This window comes from Dysidea avara, chromosome 11 (genome assembly GCF_963678975.1).
Source record: "Dysidea avara chromosome 11, odDysAvar1.4, whole genome shotgun sequence".
Lineage (NCBI taxonomy): Eukaryota > Metazoa > Porifera > Demospongiae > Dictyoceratida > Dysideidae > Dysidea > Dysidea avara.
In genome coordinates this window covers 26,499,935-26,522,566 of record NC_089282.1, presented here as the reverse complement: position 1 = coordinate 26,522,566, position 22,632 = coordinate 26,499,935, and the positions used below count along the sequence as shown (strand labels likewise).

The 22,632-nt window shown below is 37.8% G+C and overlaps 2 protein-coding genes and 1 long non-coding RNA gene across 8 annotated transcripts; 1 reads left to right on the top strand and 2 right to left on the bottom strand.

Annotated features, from left to right (window-relative positions):
* Positions 1–270: 270 nt before the first annotated feature.
* On the bottom strand, positions 271–11,674 carry LOC136238639 (carbohydrate sulfotransferase 15-like). Of its 2 annotated transcripts, none has more exons than XM_066029202.1 (2): positions 11,518–11,674; positions 271–1,452 (listed from the first exon to the last, which is right to left on the bottom strand). In XM_066029202.1, the coding sequence occupies exon 2, from the start codon at positions 1,446–1,448 to the stop codon at positions 342–344; it is 1,107 nt and encodes a 368-aa protein (XP_065885274.1). In that variant the 5' UTR covers positions 1,449–1,452; positions 11,518–11,674; the 3' UTR covers positions 271–341. The 2 variants fall into 2 exon arrangements, with proteins under 2 accessions (XP_065885274.1, XP_065885273.1); XM_066029201.1 differs by having other exon boundaries at positions 11,505–11,673.
* LOC136238640 (uncharacterized) lies at positions 6,055–7,880 on the top strand. The gene is made up of 4 exons (XR_010693116.1): positions 6,055–7,013; positions 7,074–7,173; positions 7,283–7,402; positions 7,480–7,880. It is a non-coding gene; the product is annotated as an uncharacterized lncRNA (long non-coding RNA).
* A 6,105-nt stretch (positions 11,675–17,779) lies between the features above and the next one.
* LOC136238751 (heparan sulfate glucosamine 3-O-sulfotransferase 4-like) lies at positions 17,780–22,342 on the bottom strand. Of its 5 annotated transcripts, none has more exons than XM_066029327.1 (2): positions 22,134–22,342; positions 17,780–21,464 (listed from the first exon to the last, which is right to left on the bottom strand). In XM_066029327.1, the coding sequence occupies exon 2, from the start codon at positions 19,051–19,053 to the stop codon at positions 17,947–17,949; it is 1,107 nt and encodes a 368-aa protein (XP_065885399.1). In that variant the 5' UTR covers positions 19,054–21,464; positions 22,134–22,342; the 3' UTR covers positions 17,780–17,946. The 5 variants fall into 5 exon arrangements, with proteins under 5 accessions (XP_065885399.1, XP_065885398.1, XP_065885401.1 ...); XM_066029326.1 differs by having other exon boundaries at positions 17,780–19,073; XM_066029329.1 differs by having other exon boundaries at positions 17,780–19,057.
* Between the last annotated feature and the right edge of the window lie 290 nt (positions 22,343–22,632).

Genomic DNA, 22,632 nt, shown 5'->3' with positions numbered 1-22,632 from the left:
AGTCATGTAGCTTAGTGTTTACTTTATAATAATGATATCACTTTAGTGGACTGAGTATTATAGCCAAGCTTGGTATAGATACATGACCCATCCATAGTGAGCAGCTACACACTTTGGATCACTTATAGCAGTCCTAATATTTTAATCTTTAATCAGACTGTTCTATTAGAGTATAGGAGCACAATGTTGACAACACTAGCAACCAGTCCATTTAACTATCTATACATACACATATACTTAGCTAAGAATTGAAGAGTTACACTGACGTCCTTCACTATAACACACTACTTCATAATTACTCCAACGTACAAGTGGTATAATATATTATTCAAGGTGTTTATTCAGTTAATAATTAATTCAGTCCATTTCACAGTGTTCCACTGTAGTAACTGAAATAATTTGTTGTTGAAGGACTCATAAATAGTCAGCAGCTTCTTCTTGTCAGACATGGTCAACTTTCTAAATGACAACTCATTCTCCAGTTTCCCTCCATTGTTGTACACAACTGATGTCACTTGTTGCATCATGTGATCTTCAAGAGGTCTCAGACCAACAAACTCCATCACTTCAGCTAAACTCTTCACTGAGTTATCTTGAAACTGTTCTGTGTTTAAGATGAGTATGTTCTCAGCTGGGAAGTTACACAACCAATTGTGAAGGTGCACATAGTACAATCCCTCAAACACCATATTATCAGTTGGACGATATGCACATTTCAGTTTGTTGGGATTATCACTAAGATCATTGATGTTAATATTTTTTCTTGAGGACATTTGATGGTAAAAACTGTTAATTTCTTCTTCTACAATGTCTGAAATATTCATATGAGCATTATACCTAGTTTTAAGCCGCACTCTCATTCTGAAGTTAGACTGGAACCTCTCCAGAGGGTCCCTCAATAACACAACCACCTTAGCTGTTCTGCCACAACTACTGTATAGCCTCTGTGGTACATGACAGTCCACTAAATCATAAACACTGGAATCACCACTCATTTTATCAGCAGGAAACTCTGACACATATTCACTCCAAGGTTTCTTATTATAGTGCAATGAAAAGTAAAATGTTTCTCCAGCTGAAGGTCCTTTATCTAACCGAACCCCACCAAAATCAGGATGACTGGACAAGTATAGATACATTGAGGTGGTCCCTCCTTTACGAGCTCCTATGATGAACACATGTGGACAATCATTATGTAATGGAGCAGTGTTCAACTGAGTAGAGTTCAACATCACTGATGATGGAGGACAACTGCTGTAATCAAAGTCTAACTCACTTCCAATACGGGTAAGTCTAGAAACTGACTGTGATGGTAAAGTCATAGTAGTGTAGGAGAGGATTTGCTGATTGTTGCTTGAGGCTAACAGTGTGATGAGAATCACAATGAAAACAGCAACAATAACCAGTAAACGGCGACGTGTTCGTTGTAATGTTTCGCTTATCCTCATCTACCTGAAGTCAAGACTTGAAATTACAAGTGAAGAAAACTACATACATATATTACCACAATATATTGGCAGACACATAACCTGGTCCAGGCCTGCATGGACATCAATAATTGTACATTATAATAAACATCAAAATTGAGACTATTAAAATAGAACAGTCACTCTAATACACCAGTCAGGCAAGTATCCAGCAATAGTAGTTACACTAATGAACTGTTAAAATTAACCTTTCAGAAGGTATAATAAAACTTCCTAGATGGTACATACTTAACAGAAAGCTTATCATAAAATCCAAGATCAAGATACCCTAATAGAGCAGTCACCCTAACACAGGTAGTCATAAATTATACTAGTCTACTACTCTATTTCTCTTAAATAATGGTTTCCCTTCACTGTCAATTATCGAGTTTGCATCTCTGTCCAAATCGTGTGGTGTTGTGCACGACTTTGTAGCATCATGCATAGCAGTTTAGCATGTGATGCATAGCAGTTTAGCATGTGATGCATAGCAGTTCAGCATGTGATGCATAGCAGTTTAGCATGTGATGCATAGCAGTTTAGCATGTGATACAAATCCTTAGACTCTTGTGGTAATGATAAAGCTAATGCTCACACAATCATTGGATGATCCAACACTACTACAAACCTTAGTATAATTGTTTCCCACTCTCTCTATGAATGCTGAACTAAGGCATGAAAGACAGTTGGAGATTCTGTGGTTACAAATGTAGGTCCACAAAAGGAATGATTTTTCAGGAGCATTTCTGAGACATATGATGGGACATACAAAATTATGAAATTTGCAAACATTTTCTTCTGCTAGTGATTCCCATTATACAGTGTTTTCTCTTGTCATAAAACATGGAAGGATTAATTTAAAATATCAAGATATGAATTCAAGCACACAGTTCAACAATGGCTAATTCTACAAGCTTGATTTGTTTTCATTCTTTGACATCACTTGATATGTTAATTGGGTCTAAGATGTCAACAACTTTTGGCTTATTTTCATAAAAATGGAATGGAACACGCTTTCCATTGCTATTGGGGGAAGTGCTCTACAAAATGCATTTGGTCAAAAGGTACTTCAGTTTTCACCGAGACAAGTCAGCACTGAATAAAATATCAACCTACTTGAAATCACTTATGAGTAACTTACTCACAGCCTAACAAAGCTTTATAGCTACAATTAATAATTCACTTGATGCTGATGCTATGATTGGGATACTAGCAGCATATGATATACCTCACACAAGTGTGATGACCACTATGTAATTTAGCAGATCACTAAATTAATGAAGCAAGCTAAACAGCATCACTGATACTGCAGCCCATTTTCATTCAAAACCTGATAAATTGTAAAAATTAGAACTCACGTTACAGAAGCAGCAAGGGGAATCACCATATTATTAGCCTACAATTTACTTTTTTAATTGTCAGCCTCTACCCATAATAACCCACCCAAACACGCTGTCACAAAATGAATGGATTTATACACACCATGAGTCCCTGGCAGACTTCAAAACCTGTTGAGAAAATGTGTACATAAGGCTGACAGACATTTCACTAGTCTCGTGCCTTTCCCCTCTTGTATTTGGGTTTCCCCACCAAGGGGAAAAATTGGTCTGGGGACGAGACTAACATTTCACAGAGAGGCACAAAACCACTTAGTTTCATATCCATGGGGTTGATAATTTGGTGAAAGACTTATTGGAGTACAACTAATACTTGAAAAAAGTTACAACACAGGCCTACTGCTAGTTTACAGGTAAGAGTGAGTATATCAGCAGCATGACTAGGTCAGGCTATATAGGATTTATTCATTTTAAAATCCATTTGTCCTTAGCTAAAGATTTTCGCTTAGGTTCCTTGCAAGCTAAATGGAGGTAACTCCGTGACTACTTCACATTCATAACTTACGATCAACAAAACTGATTGTAACAAAATTTGGCTACACACAACATGTGTTTATGTGGTCTGTGCATACCAAATTGTGAGCAATTCAAGTAAGCCATTTAGAAGATACGGCACAATTCACTGAGGAATTTAACTGTCAGAAGTTCACAAAGTCACCCCCATACACATTTTGGATATTTTGCAATTTCAATGAGCAATCAGGAGTGAGCGAAGCAAGCATTCCACGAAAGCCAGGTCAACCCTAGATCCACTGTTTTGAGATAGTGTTAAACTTGTTATTTTGTTCAAATATCCAATACACGAGGATAATAATTATAATTATATATGTGACCTAATTTTAGAAAACCGTCGATATCCGCACAATTTTCAAAATGCATTTTATTTGTTTTTTGTTTTCTACAGGGACAGAGGAATGGCCTAGCCAAGTTTCAGCTTCCTAAGTTAAGCAGCGTTGGAAATACAGCACTAGACAGCCAGACAAGCAAGTAATTTGATATCTACAGAAGCTATCGAGAAAAAAATCTACAGGCCATTACATAAACCATCATAACCTACTGATACAACGACGTACGGAATTGAATCTTGGCTCATTGTGTTTGCCATGACTTTGTGCATCCATCAAGGTATAGTTTTGTCCCCAGGCATGCTTCTTTGTTGGAGAAGGAAGGCAAATTCACTGAAAAACGATCGTCGGTAAATTCTTTCGTCACCGAAACGTAAACAAACTTCTGTAACTTTGGCATCTTTTCGTGTATGGAGATGAAACAAAGATTTTTGTACTCTCTATGGACAGGAGAACATGATGATGCCCAGGATTTATCCATTGGCGGCTTAATTCGCCCACCAGCAAGGTGATACAAACTTCCGTAATTTTTTTCTGGAGCTTGTGTTTTTTACCCATAGTTTTTAAATGCGTTTTATTATAAAAGTACTGTTGTGCGTATATCGACGGTTTTCCAAAATTCGGTCACATATGTTGCAACATTATAGTATCCATGTCCTAATTCATTCCTAATCCTACAAACATGCTCTTAACCATAGGGACAAATTCCTAATGTTTATACAACAAATGACTGGCTATCCCTTCTAGGTTGTAAACTCGTGCCGGCACAATATCCACTTCGTATATAGAGTCATAGATACTAGAATACATAATGGATTGGAAATACAGTATATTTTTATGGTTATGGGGTCGATACAGTCACATAATATATAAAAAAATTGTATGGATACGGTTGATAAGCCCAGCCCACCATGTTGTTATAGTTCATTACGTTATAATTTCATTGCTCACATGTGCAAGGAATGTAGCTATAACAAATGGTTGTTAGTCTGGTTCATTGATATTGTGTTTCATTGTGTTTCAATGTGAAATTTATGGCCAAAACACTGTGGGGGGTTTTGTGCTCACCTTAATGCTCTGTATGGTGTTTGAGCCTATCATGATGTGTGTTAGTCCTACTGTACACACAAAAATAGTGGTTTTGGAATGGAGGAGAGAATCACTCACACAATGGCCATGCACAAATGCTGTCCATGAGAAATCAGTTTTAACTGTGATACAGTGAGTAACTACTAATGGTTGAGTAGATGTTGTAGGCTAGAGCAACACAAAGTGAAGTGTAAAGAGCCTCAAGACAGTGGAGATAGAAGTCCCATTTGTGGCAGCTGCCACCTAAACTCAAGATGACCTGCAGGTAGTGACCAAACTGAAGTTATGGCAAATTTCATACAGTGCAATGAGAAGGCATCATTAGACGAATCAATGCAGTTAGTTACCTTGGATTATATCCACCACTACTGGTACAGTGATATACATTGGAAAGGCAGTCTCTATACCTTCTGATTTCACATGGCTGCTTTCTCCTCCCATGGTCTTGATCATCCTTCCATTGCTCAGACAAATGAATAAGTTAGTCACTTCTAGTGATCTGGGCTTCAGTCACTGTTCTGTTACTTCTCAATTCTGGGATGTTGCAATTATCACCCAAGTTGACAAATCCTACATGAATTTTTATAATACTAAATCTTCTGATAATAATACCACATACTAATCATTTTTTCTTTGACATTGGCCTCCTTTACTAGTTCTAAATAATATATTTCTGAAAACCACATCTCTATTTTGTGTAGTGGAATTAGTCTGTACTTCAAATGGCATGGTAAGCACTGGATGAGCGATATAAAGTACATTTGATAACTGCTGGATGCCACAAAGTTGGTATTTGTCTGTTTGCTTTAGTGCTTCTAGATGGTGTTCCCAAAAATTCTTAAAATTTACCTTCTGAATTTTCATTTCTGATTTCATTACTGACTTCTTTCATTATGCCACTTATGTCACTTTGTAAATCTTTTTCTAAAGTTATACCTTCCTTATTTGTCAGCTTGTTCATGTCTTCAGCTTTTCTTCAGCTGCTGTTGACCGCATTTTAAGTATGTAATTGTTCTGGTGGGGTACGCAAGCAAAAATTGGTAGTACTAGTAGTAGAAATCCTCTCATTGTCACAGTAGGTTGAGACCTAGTACATTTTTTTGATTTACAATTATGATAAGAACTGCAAAGGCTGCCTCTGTACAACACACAGTTGTCACATTTGGTACTGTTGGTTAGTGTTCTACAGGCTTTACTGCAGATTGTTTGACTGTACCATTCACCATTTAATTCCACAGGAGCAAAAGTGTCTAAACTTGCTACATCACCGCCATCACGTGATATAATTTTACCTCTCTAAAAGTTAGCATGTCTACAAAACACTTATCTGGATGACCTGGACATATATTACAGTTATCAAACCTTACAATGAGAGAGATCAACGAGTAATACAATTGGGGGGTCACCCAATAATGCTGCCACACACATGTTGATGTTTATGGTAAGAAACTTTGGAGTTTCCATTTGTCTGTGTACCAACAAGAGACACCACAGGTGAAGAACAATCATCTGGGAAGCAGTGAAAAACACAGAAAAATGTGGTTTGAAAGTTATTGCAATAACAGCACATGCAGCATCCCCTAACAGAGATGCATTAGGAAGTTGGGCAAACACTAGGAGAATTAGTGTACAAAACCCCCCAATCCTTATAGCAGTGACAATCAGGATATTTATTTTAGCTGATGTGCCTAAGACTTGCAACTGTTGGTCCAACTCATTTGCACACAGTAACAGCCATGCTCTGTGGGTAAGTATAAAAACAGATGTTTATTTTACAACTATACTATATATAGATGTTTAGTAACTGTCAACTACCGTAGTATACATATATTCATTGCACTAATAAGTTTCCATGTAGTTATCACACTGAGCTGAGCTAAAAAGTGCAGTATCAGTTAAGATTGTCTGAACACTGAGTGATCTTGAATGTGTCAACATAACTTTGCATTCAAACAACTATAGCTAACTTCATTACACAGAATAATGGATGCCACATAAGTTTTGTTGACCTACAGAAGAAGTGTCAGTTCTTATCTGGGATGACTTTCACTCCAAACATCAAGCGAGAATATTTGTACCTGAATTCTTATTCCAGAATGAGCGTCAAGTTGGCAGCTCAAGTAAGAATACTGTTTGTGAATAATTCATCCATGTGTACAGATACCAACTTCATCAATGAACAATGTATTTGAACATTTTACAAGAGGAGACAAAAAGTAAGTTGTAAGCAAGAAGAGACAAAAGGAAACTGTCACTTTTATTCAAAAGTTTGATAGGTTTTTGGATTGCTCTAATGTGAGATGTACTTCAGAAGGTTTCAAGACACTTAAGCCAGTCTTCAATTCATACTCAGAACCAGATGATCCACAACTTAAGGTGTTGCATCAATTGAATGTACATTAAATGAATGCCTGATATTTGTGTGTATGTGCATGTATATACAAATTAATGAACTTAAACTTTATGAATTTACATACATGTATAGTGACTGAACGAGGAATTTCTACAGTGGTTGAAAGAAAAGAATGTTAAGAAATGGCAGGGGTTCATACCAGCTCAACAGAACATAACATTGTTGTCAAGAGAGACAAGAGAAGGATTGCAGGTATGTGTATAATTATGACGTGTATAATTACTATATAATTTATTTAACTATCATTAATTGCTGTCTGTCTATTACAGCGCTGTCGTTTCTTGAACTGCTACCTCTTCTGTTAGCTGTACCCAATGTTAGATATTTTTAAGTGAAAGATTTTGTCAAGATCCACTAGAAAGTTTCTTCAGCAAGCAGAGATATCATGCAGGGTGGAATGACAACCCATCAGTCTGGAAAACAATGCATCAATTCACGCGCAAGGTTCAGCAGGTCCATAGTACCACTTAATGGTAACAGCTACCAGAGCAGGAAGCTATCAACTCATGCAGTCTCCAAAAGATAATGTTGATAGTGCACCATCGCCAAAGCAACGCAGAATCTCCAAAAGTAACTTGGAGAATATACCATGAAAAGAAACTGTACATACAACACTGATGTTTTATCTATTGAACATGTACACTTGCATGATTATAATTATACAACCAAAATATTTACTACAAATACTAAAACTGTTTGTACATACTTGATTCAGCCACTACTTATCTTTTAATGCTTTCCCCAGTCATGCCTTACACTTGCAGTACAGCTTTTGTACATCTCCAGCCATTGGACAGCAATTGAGTTGCCCTGAATTGTCAGCCAGAGTTCAACAATCTCCTTGAGCAGCATGGTGGTCGATGTTGTGCCATGTATAAGCGTATTTACACATTGTTGTTCTTCATGATTGACGTTATAAGTGATTCTTTACTACTGCTAGTTTCTATGCTTCACTTTAAGTGAGATGCCTGATGGCAAACTGATTCATGTTTTTCTTCAAACAAACAGTAGGCTGCATATTATTGAGTTTAAATAGACCTCTTCTGTTGACTCAAGCATGCAGTGTGTATTCCAGGAAATCTAAATTCTCTTCTTGAACTAACATGTTGTATAGGGACCCAATACATTCCTATTTAGGATGCTTTTCATGCTTCGTTACCAAGCAAATGGCACATAGCCTGCTGCATACCTTACAATGCATTCTTTAGAAACAAAGCTGCCAAGTATCTCATTGCTGCTGCTGCTGCTGCTGCTGCTACTACTACTACTACTACTACTACTACTACTACTACTACTACTACTAACTACTACTACTACTACTACTACTACTACTACTACTACTACTACTACCACTACTACTACTACTACTACTACTACTACTACTACTACTACTAACTACTACTACTACTAATATCGGTGGGTGTAATTCTAGTTATCATGTCTTCTGTGTCACGACTTGATACACCACGGGTCCAGACGTTAGTGTATTGTGTCAAACAAGTCTTCCCACATCACAACTTCACTTGTGCACTTCTGGTGATAGGCAGTCCACAGCTTCTCTCTTTGTATAACAGCACATTCACTTTCAACTGTGCTACAGCAGGTACCAAGGGTTCTAGAAGTGTCAGCAACTTTCTTGTGAAGTGGTCGAATGGAATGGCAAAAAATGTCTTCAGCAACCTTGCTATTAAATTAACAAGTTCACTTCATGAGGTGCAGTCTTGCTCCATTCACTGGTGCGAGTGAACGTGCCATCCTTAATAACAAAACAAAAGGCCCCTCTGACCAACCCACTAGCCATTCTCGGTTGCGAGCTCAGTTGTTACTAACGTATCACATGACCATATCAAGCCCGTAACCATAAAAATAAAACATAAATTTTGGGGATTGTTTGCAAATTAGGTAACACTGCTCAACCTCAAAAAATCTGCCCCTCGAAATATGCTATGTGGTACAAAGTTTTTGGTTGAGCAATGTCAGCTAATTTAAGTTCTTCAAACACTCCCAAAATGTATTTCACTACTAGCTATTTAAAAATTAAAATTTCAAAAGGAAGTAGGGGTTGATATAATATACACGCTACAAAAAGTAAGGAAACAAGCTCAAAAATGTTACAACTGAAATGAGAAATGATCCAGCAGTAAAAAGTAAGGGAACAACATTAGACGACTACTTTCTAAAATGAGACACACTTTAATGCCTACTTTTGGCTAGCATGTTGAAATGAGACCATCAAATTAGCCAAAAGTAGGGATTAAAGTGTGTCTCATTTTAGCAAGTAGTTGTCTAATCTTGTTTCCTTACTTTTTACTGCTGGATCATTTCTCATTTCAGCTGTAACATTTTTGAGCTTGTTTCCTTCCTTTTTGTAGCATGTATGTTAATTATATCAACCGCTACTTCCTTTGATTTTTAAATAGCTAGTTTGTTTACTTTTTTGTCTAGCTGCTAGCTATATTATACCCTTTTTGTTTTCCACATAGTATGAAGCAGCTATCTTTTACCTTCGTACACAATAAGCGCCTCTAAAAAATAATTATCGTTTTGTCTTTTAAAACTATTACAACAACTGTTTAAGGCTTCAGCTGCATTTCTAATGGCCTAAAATGTTGATGAATTCACAGTAAAACATCGCTGGAGAGTTCACCATTAAGAGTGGAACCCTTGCTTTTAGAAGTCTGGATCCCGAGGTGGATCCGCCCCTCAAGGACATGATTAGCTACTGTATGCAATGAAATTTGATGTAAGAAAAATTTGACGAATTCACACTTCAGCAGATTTGACGAATAAAATGTTAACCAGAAATTGTAGACAAAACCTGTACTTTTAAAGGCATTTATAAACATTTGACGAATTTAAATTTGACAAATTAAACTGATTCGTCAAATTTTTTTGACGTCAAAATTTCCTTGCGTACGGTAGCTAGCAGAGACTCTGATTAGCTAGCTACCTCACAAAAAAGCTAAACTGGTAATTAAGACTATATAAAATGACTACATAGCGTTAATAAGTGCTAGAGATAACTCTTTGGGTACTACACCTGTTCACCCTCATCTTACGCACACGTATTCACACTTCGTTAAAATCACGTGTTTGGATTGTAGCGTGCGCTGCAACTATTAAACACCACAACTATTAATTATCCTTCAAGAAGAACAAAGGAACGAATAAATGATGAAAGCAAACAGCATGGTACAGTGGACAGAACGTAATCAGAACAACAGATTCGTGAATCCGCCATCATCACCTTGGCTTCCTGAAATTTCTGGAGCCGTACGCCTAGCGCTACCGGGTCTTACAGCAGGCAGGCTGGCAGACGAAATCCAGGTGAATTTCAAAATTTTTAAAACTCACTGTACATCGAAACTTTCGACTTTTCACTTCATTTAATAAGGTACAGCATCATTATAACAGTACTAATGCATTCCAGGTGGTTTTTTCAGGTAAATCTTATTGCAAGGCCATTTTTTAAGGTGTGAAAATCTGCGAAACTATACGATTTCTTACCAACCCCTACTATTCAGTACTATCGTACTGTATGATATGGAGGTGTAAATATTTCAAGGATTAAATTTTTGCTGGTAACCCTCAAAACCGCGAAATTTGCAAAAGTTTTCCCCTCAAAATAATTATTTATGTTATACGGTGGTTACGTACCTCCGTTTACCTTAAGCACCTTGTACTATAGTATGCACACATTGAGCTGGATCCTCAAAAACATGGATGATGCAATTACACATGATCTTGAAAGTTGGCTCATTTGTAGCACTGCTTGACCCACTAAAAATATTTCAAAATCAAAAGCCCGACACAATATTTACGGTCAGTCAAAATTTCCACCATAAGTTTTCTAAGGGAAGCAATAAAAGTACAATATCCATTACTGTACATGTAATGGAGATTACACGTGTTTGTTGTTGACACTTTTGCTATCACTAATCATCTGGTTGGCTGAAATGTTAATTATCTGAGGATCCAGCGGCTCAACTCGTACATACTATACAGGTAGTCTCGCGTGGCCAGACCGCTTTTTTCTCTTTGTTATTGGGTAGGGTGAAAAGAGAAAAAGCGGTCTGGCCACGCGAGACTACCTGTATAGTATGTACGAGTTGAGCCGCTGGATCCTCAGATAATTGGCCAGACCGCTTTTTTCTCGTTGTTATTGGGTAGGGTGAAAAGAGAAAAAAGCGGTCTGGCCACGCGAGACTACTATACAGGCTATGCTTCTAGCATTCTAAACTGGTAAAGCAAAACAAAATAGTTACGCTATAATTAAAGTATTACTATCTCTCACCCTTGTTTTCTACTTCGATTCTTCGGTCCGCCACCAACTGGCTCGATGTTCTTACGTGGGGATTCCTTTGCCTTCCTTTCACAACCATGACAACGACTGGTCTCGTACCCAGCCGGTACGCGAGCCCGGCTGGGCACGAGACTAGACTGTTCATTGTTGGTTTCATGAGGGTATGCAGCGCCATGGAGGCGCGTACGGTAGTACAGGAAAATTTTCGCTTTTTTCAATTTTATTATGCACCGGTCATGCCCCACCCCCTTAGGGACAGGGTAGGGGATTTGACAAAGTCTACTGTCAAATTCCCCCAGTGCTGGGGCTAGAAGCTTGTCAAACCCACTAGCTTCAGTACCAGTGTTTATTCTAGGACTGTTAGAGGGGGAACTTTCCCCCCTAAAATCTCAGACTCACCCCCTAAAATTGTGAGTGACTACTACACTATACTTATAGGTTAAGCTTGTTTTTAAAACAGTACACCTGCAAACATGCTCTCAGATTCAATCTCAGCCGGAGTGGCTAATATGAAAAATTTTCGTTAAAACTGCATATATGCAACCTTAAAATGTGCTCAGATTCAGCATAGATATTATTATTTTTATTATTAGCACTTTACAGTGACCAGGTCTGACAGCAACATGTGCTGCAGCCTTAGGATTACCTAACCTAATTTCAGGGACTTAGACCTAATGACTTCACTTACTGACTGACTGAAAAGGTGTAACAGAAAAGGGGCCAAAGTAAGGAAAAAAATCCCTCCAGCCCCAGGATTCGAACTGCAGGTCACCCAATGTCTAGTCGGGGCCACACTCAGTCTTCCTCCAGGAGGGATGGATTTTCTTCTTTAAACCTAAAGTATTTATTATTAGATAGCTATACTAACCTGGGATATCTATGGATTCAGTATCAGATCAATAAATTTTTTAAAATCTACTAGGGTACATATTTAATACAACTATATATATAACTAAATTTCATGCATATATATAGTGATGGCTATTCAATATCTGAGAGCCCAAGACTATACCCAGTTTTTTCCAACTATAGTAGGTATCGGCTTATTATGCTTTTAATTTTGCCTATTATGCTATGCTGCATGCAGTGGTCAAAAATTTTGCCTATTATGCTCAAACTTTTTGCTACAGTTCCCATGTTTTGTTACTTTCTAATGGATAATGATAAACTATAATTGGCTTATGAACAACTGAAATGTACTTGTTGTGCATTAAGAATTTGGCTACATTGTAAACTATAATAACAGTCATGTCAAATGACTATACTTAATGCCATATCAGTGGCATCGACTGTTCTGTTATTGTAAGTCAACCTTTTTCTGTGGTATGCATTTTTGCTTACAGTATATGACAATTATTCTGCCTATTATGCTATAGCATTATGCTTGATGCTTTCAGGCACCTATTATACTCAAAATTATGCCAGCATTATAGGCTGGTGCCTACCAACTAGCATGCTTAACTCTCAAAATTGTCCTTAAATTCAATCTCAGAAAGTGTAATTTGAGGTACTTTCAAAATGGCATGATTGTACATGTCACCACAAATACCCCCCAGATTTAATCTCAGAAAGCCTGCATGATCATACAATCTGGCTTCACCGAATCACAAAATCAAAATCAACACTCATGACACTTAAATGACTATAACCAGTGTTTGGTGGCAACTATTCAATATTTAATATAGTTGTGAACTTGGACAACTATATAGCAGACTTTCACCTGGTCACCCCCCAAATTCCTTATTCCCCCCCAAACTATATCCTAGAATAAACACAGTTAACCGTGTAGATGTCAAATCCCCAGTAGGTGTATGGGGACCCGGGGGTGGGGCTTGATAAGATTACAGAATTAGTGAAGATGAGGTGCTAGTGTTGATCCTGTTGACAGTATTGTGCATGGTACACAAATCTTGGATCCGGCATGAGGTTGTAATATCATAGATATAGTATATAGCCAGTTGTTGTAGGATGTACTTCTCTTGCAGTATAGGATCTGATCGAGTGTGAACGTCTGGTGTGAAGATGAGAGGTGTTAGTGTTTCCACTCCCACGTGGCAATCAGTGGGGATAGGTTTTGCAAGGTTGACATTTTTTTGTGGAAAAACTTTACATCATGATAGCAATAAACTATTCTGTACCATACACTGATTCACTGAAACTTTCTCTTTCAACTCATGGCTATAGCTAGCTTCACCTTTTTAAATCGTCTAACCTTTATATGGTTATAGTTTCCAGTATGCATGGTAGTTATAATTATAAGTATATATATGGAACTTCACCACAGCCGTGACTTATCATAGACATTATACACCTTCATCATGCATGCAGAAATTCTGTACACAAAGAGCTCAAGTGTAAAAATGATGAATTTAAAGGTAACAGCTACTGCATGGATTCCAGAGCCTTAGCTACCACTTCCTTAAGTGAATTTTGTAAAGCCATGCAAAGGCAGTTTATCACTTAATTGTGACTGTCTCAGTCTTACTGCCTATTTATGATTATCAATTTAAGAAATACCATATTTGGAGTATATATTAATCAAAGCCAAAATGGATAAAACTGTTTACCAAGTTTCCACACCGATATTTCATGATAATTCCTTACCCCCAGAGCATCCACTGAAGTAGACAAAACCTACTTGTACAGTGACCAACTTAGTTACATTACAACAGCAGCTTATATATAGTTGTATTTAGTATAAGCACTTGCAACAATTATTCACATATTTGTTGAATTCCCTTTACCTAATTACATTACCCCAGCCCCAAGAATCACATGAGGAAATTCCTGCAAATTCACCCAATCCGTACAAGTACAGTTTCTTCCCTATGCAATGTAATTAAATGTCTACCCCAGATATTCTGTAGTGATTTAAATCTTCATTGAATTTGTAATTGTTATAGTACTTAATGTTATCGATATTGTAATTATACTCATTTTTTAGGTTCTATACAAAATAAATATTGGAATATTATTGCAATAGTCATATCATATTATTATTATTATAATTACATTTTTTTGTATGTTTGTACAGAGCTCAGTGTTAGCTGACTAAGCCAAGCAGAATTACAATTACAAAGTTTCCTGCAATTTTGGATAACTTACAATTATGGATGGACTTTAAATCCACTTGTCTCTTTTGTCTTTACAACTTTGCTAATTGGCCCCCCTTAGCCACCAGTGGTGCAAAAAATCCTTGATGAGGTAAGGCGATGCGGGCGGGGATGAGAAACTAATAATTAAGTTTATGTGGCCTATAAAATCAATATTTTCCTCAGCAAATTAACATCATAGTAGTAACCTCAACTCTTTTAATCATGCAATATATATACCTTAGTTACTGTAAATGTAATGTATGTGCATTTATCCTCAAACTGAGGCTACACATCAAATGAAAAAAAATTACAGCACAGCTAGCTTTTTTTATCCAATCCCACAGAGCTGCCATCCACAGGGCTTAGATATAAGTCCTCAAACTGCTTGTAAGGCTCACCACTACAAAGCTTATCCCTTTAGTTTTGACAGTGAAATTTGATAGTGTAGTCATGTAGTGTTGCTTTATACATATACTTTATGTATAATACTGGTATAGTAGACTGAGTATAGCTACATGACCCATCCATGATGAGCAGCTAGTCACTTACTAGTCCTTAAATTTAATCTTTAATCCAGAGTGGCTATTAGGAGTAGGCACACAATGCTGTCAATACTAGCAAGCAGTCAATTTAGCATATAAACATACGTATACATACATGTATCTATGCATGTAGCATGTACATACACACACACACACATACATACATACATACATACACACACATACGTACACACATACACACACCAGAGCCGGAGGAGGGAAAATTGAGTTGGTCAGGCCATTGACTATAATGTTGAAATTGCTACTATATACATGCCAATGAGAGAGGAGCTGTTGCACAGTGTGCGAAGTGCGAAGTATGAGCATTCTAGGGGGGCCTGGGGGCATGCCCCCACAGGAAATTTTTGAAAATTAGACACTCAGATATGCAATTTTAGTGATATTTCACTGCTAGCTAGCTATATAAATATGCTCAAGCCTATCTGTTGTTCTTCAGACTTTCTATATTATGTATAATTGTAGACCTGACATACAGGGGACACAGCATGAAACTTGCTGTATGGTTCATTTAGTTATAGCTAGCAATCAGAAGTTCAAGGGGGGTCTGGGGGTGCAACCCCCAGGAGATGCAGAATTTTTGCAATTTAAAGGCTTGAAAATACCTTAAAATTTAAAATTGATGCTAAATTTTAAAGTAAAACTAGCTAGCAACTTGCAACTTTCCCCCCAAATTTCACAGGGAACCCATACAGCATGGCCCCCTTTAGCTAGGACTATACAGTGGATTCACACAGCTACAATAAAAAGCTACACAGCTACAAAAATACAGTATACTACTATACTGGTTTGTATGAAGTGAACGGATCATCACGTAAATATACTGGTGGACAGTCACGAGACCAATCAGTATTCGAAAATGGCGCAATGTGGGAGTTTGCTCGGTATCTCAACAGGACGAGTGGGTAGTTGAAGAGGAGTGATTTCTACTCAACATCTCATCCAGATGGCCACCATGTAATGTATGGGTGTACAGCTTCTTGCCGCGGAATGAGTCAGTCTGGTTTGTCACTGCCAGCCCTTTGCCCAGTAAAAGAAGCCAAGAGAGACAAGCCAAGGAATGCTAATGATTATTTTATGAAGATTGAATTGTGATATAAGTGTGCTGGTTTAGAATCAAAGAAGGCACCTAGCTTACACGTGATAAATACCAACTGTCAGCACACGTGATACTGTACGTAGAACCCACAATCATTTCTGTACAAAACGATAAGAATGCTATGCTGTACTGTAAGGTAATTGGAGGTACTATAAGTGTAGTTCTGTGTTTTAGTTAGGCTGAGAAACTAGATGACTACTCGTGTCATGCATTTTCAATAACATCTGTAAAATGTACGTAGCTACATGTAGATGTGATCGTCCAAAGATTGCATGAGAGTAATATGGTTCGAGCTGGTCAGCTAGTTGATAGTCTGGCGCCGCCGACCCTATTTAGGCGCTTATAAAAGTGCCCCTATTTTCGGGGCGCTTGTATAAGTGCCTAAATAGGGTCGGCGGCACCAGACTAGCTAGTTGGTTCAACTCCAGATTATTGGTCCGGCTCAGGCCTGACCAACCGTGATATAAGTGTGCTGGTTTAGAATCAAAGAAGGCACCTAGCTTACACGTGATAAATACCAACTGTCAGCACACGTGATACTGTACGTAGAACCCACAATCATTTCTGTACAAAACGATAAGAATGCTATGCTGTACTGTAAGGTAATTGGAGGTACTATAAGTGTAGTTCTGTGTTTTAGTTAGGCTGAGAAACTAGATGACTACTCGTGTCATGCATTTTCAATAACATCTGTAAAATGTACGTAGCTACATGTAGATGTGATCGTCCAAAGATTGCATGAGAGTAATATGGTTCAAGCTGGTCAGCTAGTTGATAGTCTGGCGCCGCCGACCCTATTTAGGCGCTTATAAAAGTGCCCCTATTTTCGGGGCGCTTGTATAAGTGCCTAAATAGGGTCGGCGGCACCAGACTAGCTAGTTGGTTCAACTCCAGATTATTGGTCCGGCTCAGGCCTGACCAACCGGACCGTCTCATCCGGCCTTGCACACACGTACATACATACACACACACACACACATACATACATACAGTGGAACCTCTCTATTACAGACATTTTGGGACCCAGAATTTTTGGCTACTTTTCGCTGTAATATAGAGGTTTTCCTCTTTCAGAGGTAAAAAAATGTATTAACCAGACTTGTTGGGACCAAAATTTTTGTCCTTATTATGGAGGTTTTTTTCTATTGTGTCCTTGGGAGTTTGTTAAGAGAGGTTCAACTGTACATACATACATACAATGTAGTACAACGCTGACTGCTCTATTAGACTAACTTGACTTCAAAGCAAACAGAGGGTCTATTGTAGGCCTTATATAGTCAGTCATACACAAGAAGTCACCCTGTAGAGAGTTCAGCTATAGAAACAAATACCCTGTAGAGACATCAGCTGGAAACAAATCACCCTATAGAGAGTTCAGTCACCCTGCAGAGAGATCAGCTACAAACAAGTCACTGGTCAACTACATTTTGAGTGACCCTGCAGCTGCTAGAAACAAGTCAACCTGGAGAGAGTTCAGTTACAGTAACAAGTCACCTTATTCCCTTGTGATAATTAGAAATACACAAAATTAATACTTAATCAGACACAAAGCCATATACACACAAACAATTTTTTCTTGTTCAAAAATTCCTGTAGTAAAAGGAAGCCCTAGTGCTGGCTTTGTGGTTTGCAATGCAAAAGAAATGATATCTATAACCAAAACATGTATACAGCCAAGCTCAGTTAATAGTTAATTCATTCCATTTCACAGTGTTCCACTGCAGTAACTGAAATAATTTGTTGTTGAAGGACTCATAAATAGTCAGTAGCTTCTTCTTATCAGACATGGTCAACTTTCTAAATGACAATTCATTCTCCAGTTTCCCTCCATTGTTGTACACAACTGATGTCACTTGTTGCATCATGTGATCTTCAAGAGGTCGCAAACCAACAAACTTCATCACTTCAGCTAAACTCTTCACTGAGTTATTTTGAAACTGTTCTGTGTTTAAGATGAGTATGTTCTCAGCTGGGAAGTTACACAACCAATTGTGAAGGTGCACATAGTACAATCCCTCAAACACCATATTTCCTGCCGGACCACAAGTACATGTTACATTATTGGGATGGCCACTAAGGTCATCCATGTTAATATTTCTATTTGAGGACACTCGATGGTAAAAGCGGTTAATTTCTTCTTCTACAATGTCTGAAATATTCATATGAGTATTATACCTTGTTTTAAGCCGTGCCCTCATTCTGAAGTTAGACTGAAACCTCTCCAGAGGGTTCCTCAGTAACACAACCACTTTAGCTGTCCTGCCACAACTACTGTATAGCCTCTGTGGTACACGACAGTCCACTAAGCTACCAACACTGGAATCACCACTCATTTTATCAGTAGGAAACTCTGACACATATTCACTCCAAGGTTTCTTATTGTAGTGCAATGAAAAATAAAATGTTTCTCCAGCTGAAGGTCCTTTATCTAACCGAACCCCACTAAAATCAGGATGACTGGACAAGTATTGATACATTGAGGTGGTCCCTCCTTTACGAGCTCCTATGATGAACACATGTGGACAATCATCATGTAATGGAACAGTGTTCAACTGAGTAGAGTTCAACATCACTGATGATGGAGGACAACTGCTGTAATCAAATTCTAAATCACTTCCAATACGAGTAAGTGTTGGTGTTGATCGTGGTGATGAAGCCCTAGTAGTGTGGGAGAGGATTTGTTGATTGTTGCTAGTGGCTACCAGTGTGATGAGAATCACGATGAAAACAGCAACAATAACCAGTAACTGGAAATGTTTTTGTTGCAATGTTTCACTTATCCTCATCTACCTGAATTCAAAGTTTGCTATTACAAGTGAAGAAAACGTAAGCATATATTACGTATATTGGGAATGATCCGCAGAAGAAAATATGGAAATCCTTTGTGGTTTATTGTGTGTATAGTAATCTAGGAATTGGGCATGCAACTACAACTAGTTGGTCAGAGGGCACACTTTATTATTAAATCATTACTGTGATGTGTTGACTGTAACACGTTACATAGATGGCTGGTTTGTGGAAGAGAAGAGGGTAACATTCATGACATTAAGGCTAAGCAGATGATATGAATTGGCTGAAGTATTGCTCTATTTTTCTCAAGTTTCCTTCCAATATACTTACTGACTTTGCATCTCTGTTCGAATCATGTGGCACAGTGCATAACTGTGTAGCATCGTGCATATATAGCAGTTCAGCAAGTGATGCAAAACCTTAGCCTTTTGAGGTATTGATCAAAGCTGGTTGCTATGATATCACACAATTGTCAACACTACTACAAACCTCAGCATATAGGGCATGAAATTGTGGAAAGAAGGTTGGAGATTCTGTGCAAGTATAGTTATAGCTATAGGTCCACAAAAGGAACAAGAAAGTCCAAAGGTTTTTCAGGGAGACATATGATGGGGGAAACTAGCAATTTTGCGAATACATCTATAAATCGTGAAATTGCAAACTTTTTCTTCTGCTAAAGATTCCAAATATTCAGTATATCTTGTCATAAAGATGGAAGAATTAATTTAAAATATTAAGATATGAATTCAACAATGCTAATGCTACAGACTTGATTTTTTTCATTCTTCAGCATCACTTGATATGTTGGGTCTAAGATATTAAACCTGACTTGTTCATACAACTGTTTGGGCTACAGAAACAAACAAACAAACAAACAACAAAAGATTTTCGAACTCTCCACAAGCAGGCGAACAAGATGGTGTATAATAGTTTTAATGATTTGAGTCTTCTTTCTCTGAGCCTAAACATTCTTTCTCTTTTATCAGGCTTGATAAAAACTGGCGTATTTTTTTCTTTGTAGTATGCATAATTCCACAAACTTTTTTCAATTTTAATTTTTTCACTACGCATGCTTGCAAGTACGAACAAGTCAGGTTTTTGCTGAGACAGTCACAAATAGTTCAGTACAAATGTGCTTGTGCCAACACTACAATAAGTATCCATTTTCACAAAAGCAATAACCATCATGTCATTTAGCATTAATGGAAACATTGAAGTATGCTATAGTATGTACAAGTTGAGCTGAATCCTGAAAAACATCTAAAAATTAAAAGTGGATTTTTCTCAACAGAGTTAACATTTCAGCCAACCAGATGATTAGTGGTAACAGCAAAGGTGTCAACAACAGACATGTACAGTTTGGCTCCATTACAAGTTCGGGAAAGGGCTGTACTGGACAATGTACTTATACAGCTTCCCCATAGGAAATGTATTGTGAAAATTTTGATTAGCTGTAAATACTATGTCAAACATTTGAACAAAAAGATTTTGAAATATTTTTAGCAGGTCAAGCAGTACTACAAATGAGCCAAATTTCAAGATCGTGTGTAATTGCATCCATGAGTTATTAAATGTTTTTGAGGGTTCAGCTCAACGCGTACATACTATCACTGTTACTGCAGCTCAAAAACCCTAAAATTCATGCTACAGAAACAGCAAGGGGAACGCTGCATTGTTAGCCTATGGTTTTGAAGTACGATTGATCATCCAGAGTTGGAGGAGAATCTATGGAGATTCAGTTTTTTTTTTATTATCAGCCTCTACCCATAAGTCACCCAGACGTGCTGTCAAAATGAATTAATTTATGACACACCACAAGTCCCTCACAAAAACTTCAAAAGCTATTGAGGAAATGTGTACATAAATCAATTTTATGCTTCAGATCAGAAAGTTAGCCTAAACCAACACAGGTGGGCAGCTCATTATTCATCACAATCTTATCAGGCATCACCTGACTGTTTTGTTAGAGTTAGCTGAATGTTCTATTAGAGTATCTTGATCTTTATTAATAACTTGTTGAGAAGTGGAAGGGTTAAAGTCCCTTCTCCTGACACTGAGGTTGGTTTTCAGCCCATCTAACCTATCTTTTTCTATGCCTAACTACGTAAGCAGGTTAGTTTATAGTTTCTACATAATGATTAAATATTGAAATGAGGAATTGACAACTCATAATAATGACCAAATTAGGTGGTGAAACACAGCAATGCAGGTGGGAGATCTAAAACATTAAAATTAACAATAGGTGGCCTATGGCTGACAACCATTTTACAGCTCAAAATCAGGTGGAACAGGTGGCAATAAGTTTCATATTCACGGGGGTTGAAATTCATGGTAGATTGCTGATCGCTAGTTCATAGGTATCAGTGAGTACGTCAGTAGCTTGGCTTGTCAATAAACCTCACAACATCTATATAAGGAATGTCAAATAGCTAAGCTAATTAAAGTGATTATTCAAAACACACACTTCTGACTGCCAACACCGAATTATGTACCCCTCACCTTGTTAGCCACAGGTGCTAGCTTCGATTCATCGTGATAATATAATGTGTTTGATTGGTAGGGGAAGTATAATTTCAGTTGGTACTTGATCAAAAATTTTGATCATCAAATTTCACCTTGATCGTTTGATTTTACCTTTACAAGAGCCTTGATTCTTGATCATCTACTGCAAAATCCTAGTAAATTCTCATGTTTGCTAAAAGTTAGCCTTCAAAGGTGCTTGATCATCACTTTTGCAGACATCTTGATCGCTTGATTCACTGTACAAAAGCCCCTTCGCTTGATTGAAACTTGATCCCAGTCAGTATTGAAGTGACTACCCCTTGAACAGTATATTGGTGTAAATTAATGGAGGTAGCAACAAATTTTCAACAGACTATCATTTGATGGATATAATGCTACAGGTAAACACTTGATAATTAAGGACACACCTTAGAATTTGCTTAGCAAAGACTCTGGTCACCATTTGGTAGAAAGTGTCGTAGGTAAATGCGTATATGCCGGTAATAACACACTATTAAACATATGTCACAGGTCAACATTTGCTAATTAACGACAAATCTCAGCATTTGCTTACCATTTGGAAGGCAGTGATTCTCTAACAATCGATAGGTAATGCCGTAGGTTCATATGGTATAGGTAGGATCCGCTACCAACTAAGCTTACATAATACGTTAGTAGAATCTAGTCATTGAGTACCCTCAGCGTTACTCTCGGCGTTACTGGGGCTCGATCTTACGTCTTCACAATCATCACACTCTCAAAATTATTTTATGAAACGCTAAGTCAGTTGTGGTGCTGGAGGCGCGTACAGTAGTAGCACAGATTTTTGTACTCGGCTTTTTTTACGTAACATAATCATGCTTTCACACGGTATTATTGAATGGGCGGTTATTGAATCGGTAACGCCGCGACCTCAAGTTGGACTGGGATGTGCGTTTCCCCATCAGTTAAGCTAGGTCACTCCAAATAAATTTTCTGTTTCCCGTCCACCGCCCTAGTTACTGTCAACTCCCCGGTCAGCTCTGCCTTTATTCCGTATTCTTCCATTATTTCCGGTTATTCTTGCATACTGA

Excerpts from the sequence above, each read along its gene's own strand:
- LOC136238639 (XM_066029202.1), bottom strand. The coding sequence starts at position 1,448 with ATGAGGATAAGCGAAACATTACAACGAACACGTCGCCGTTTACTGGTT.
- LOC136238751 (XM_066029327.1), bottom strand. The coding sequence starts at position 19,053 with ATGAGGATAAGTGAAACATTGCAACAAAAACATTTCCAGTTACTGGTT.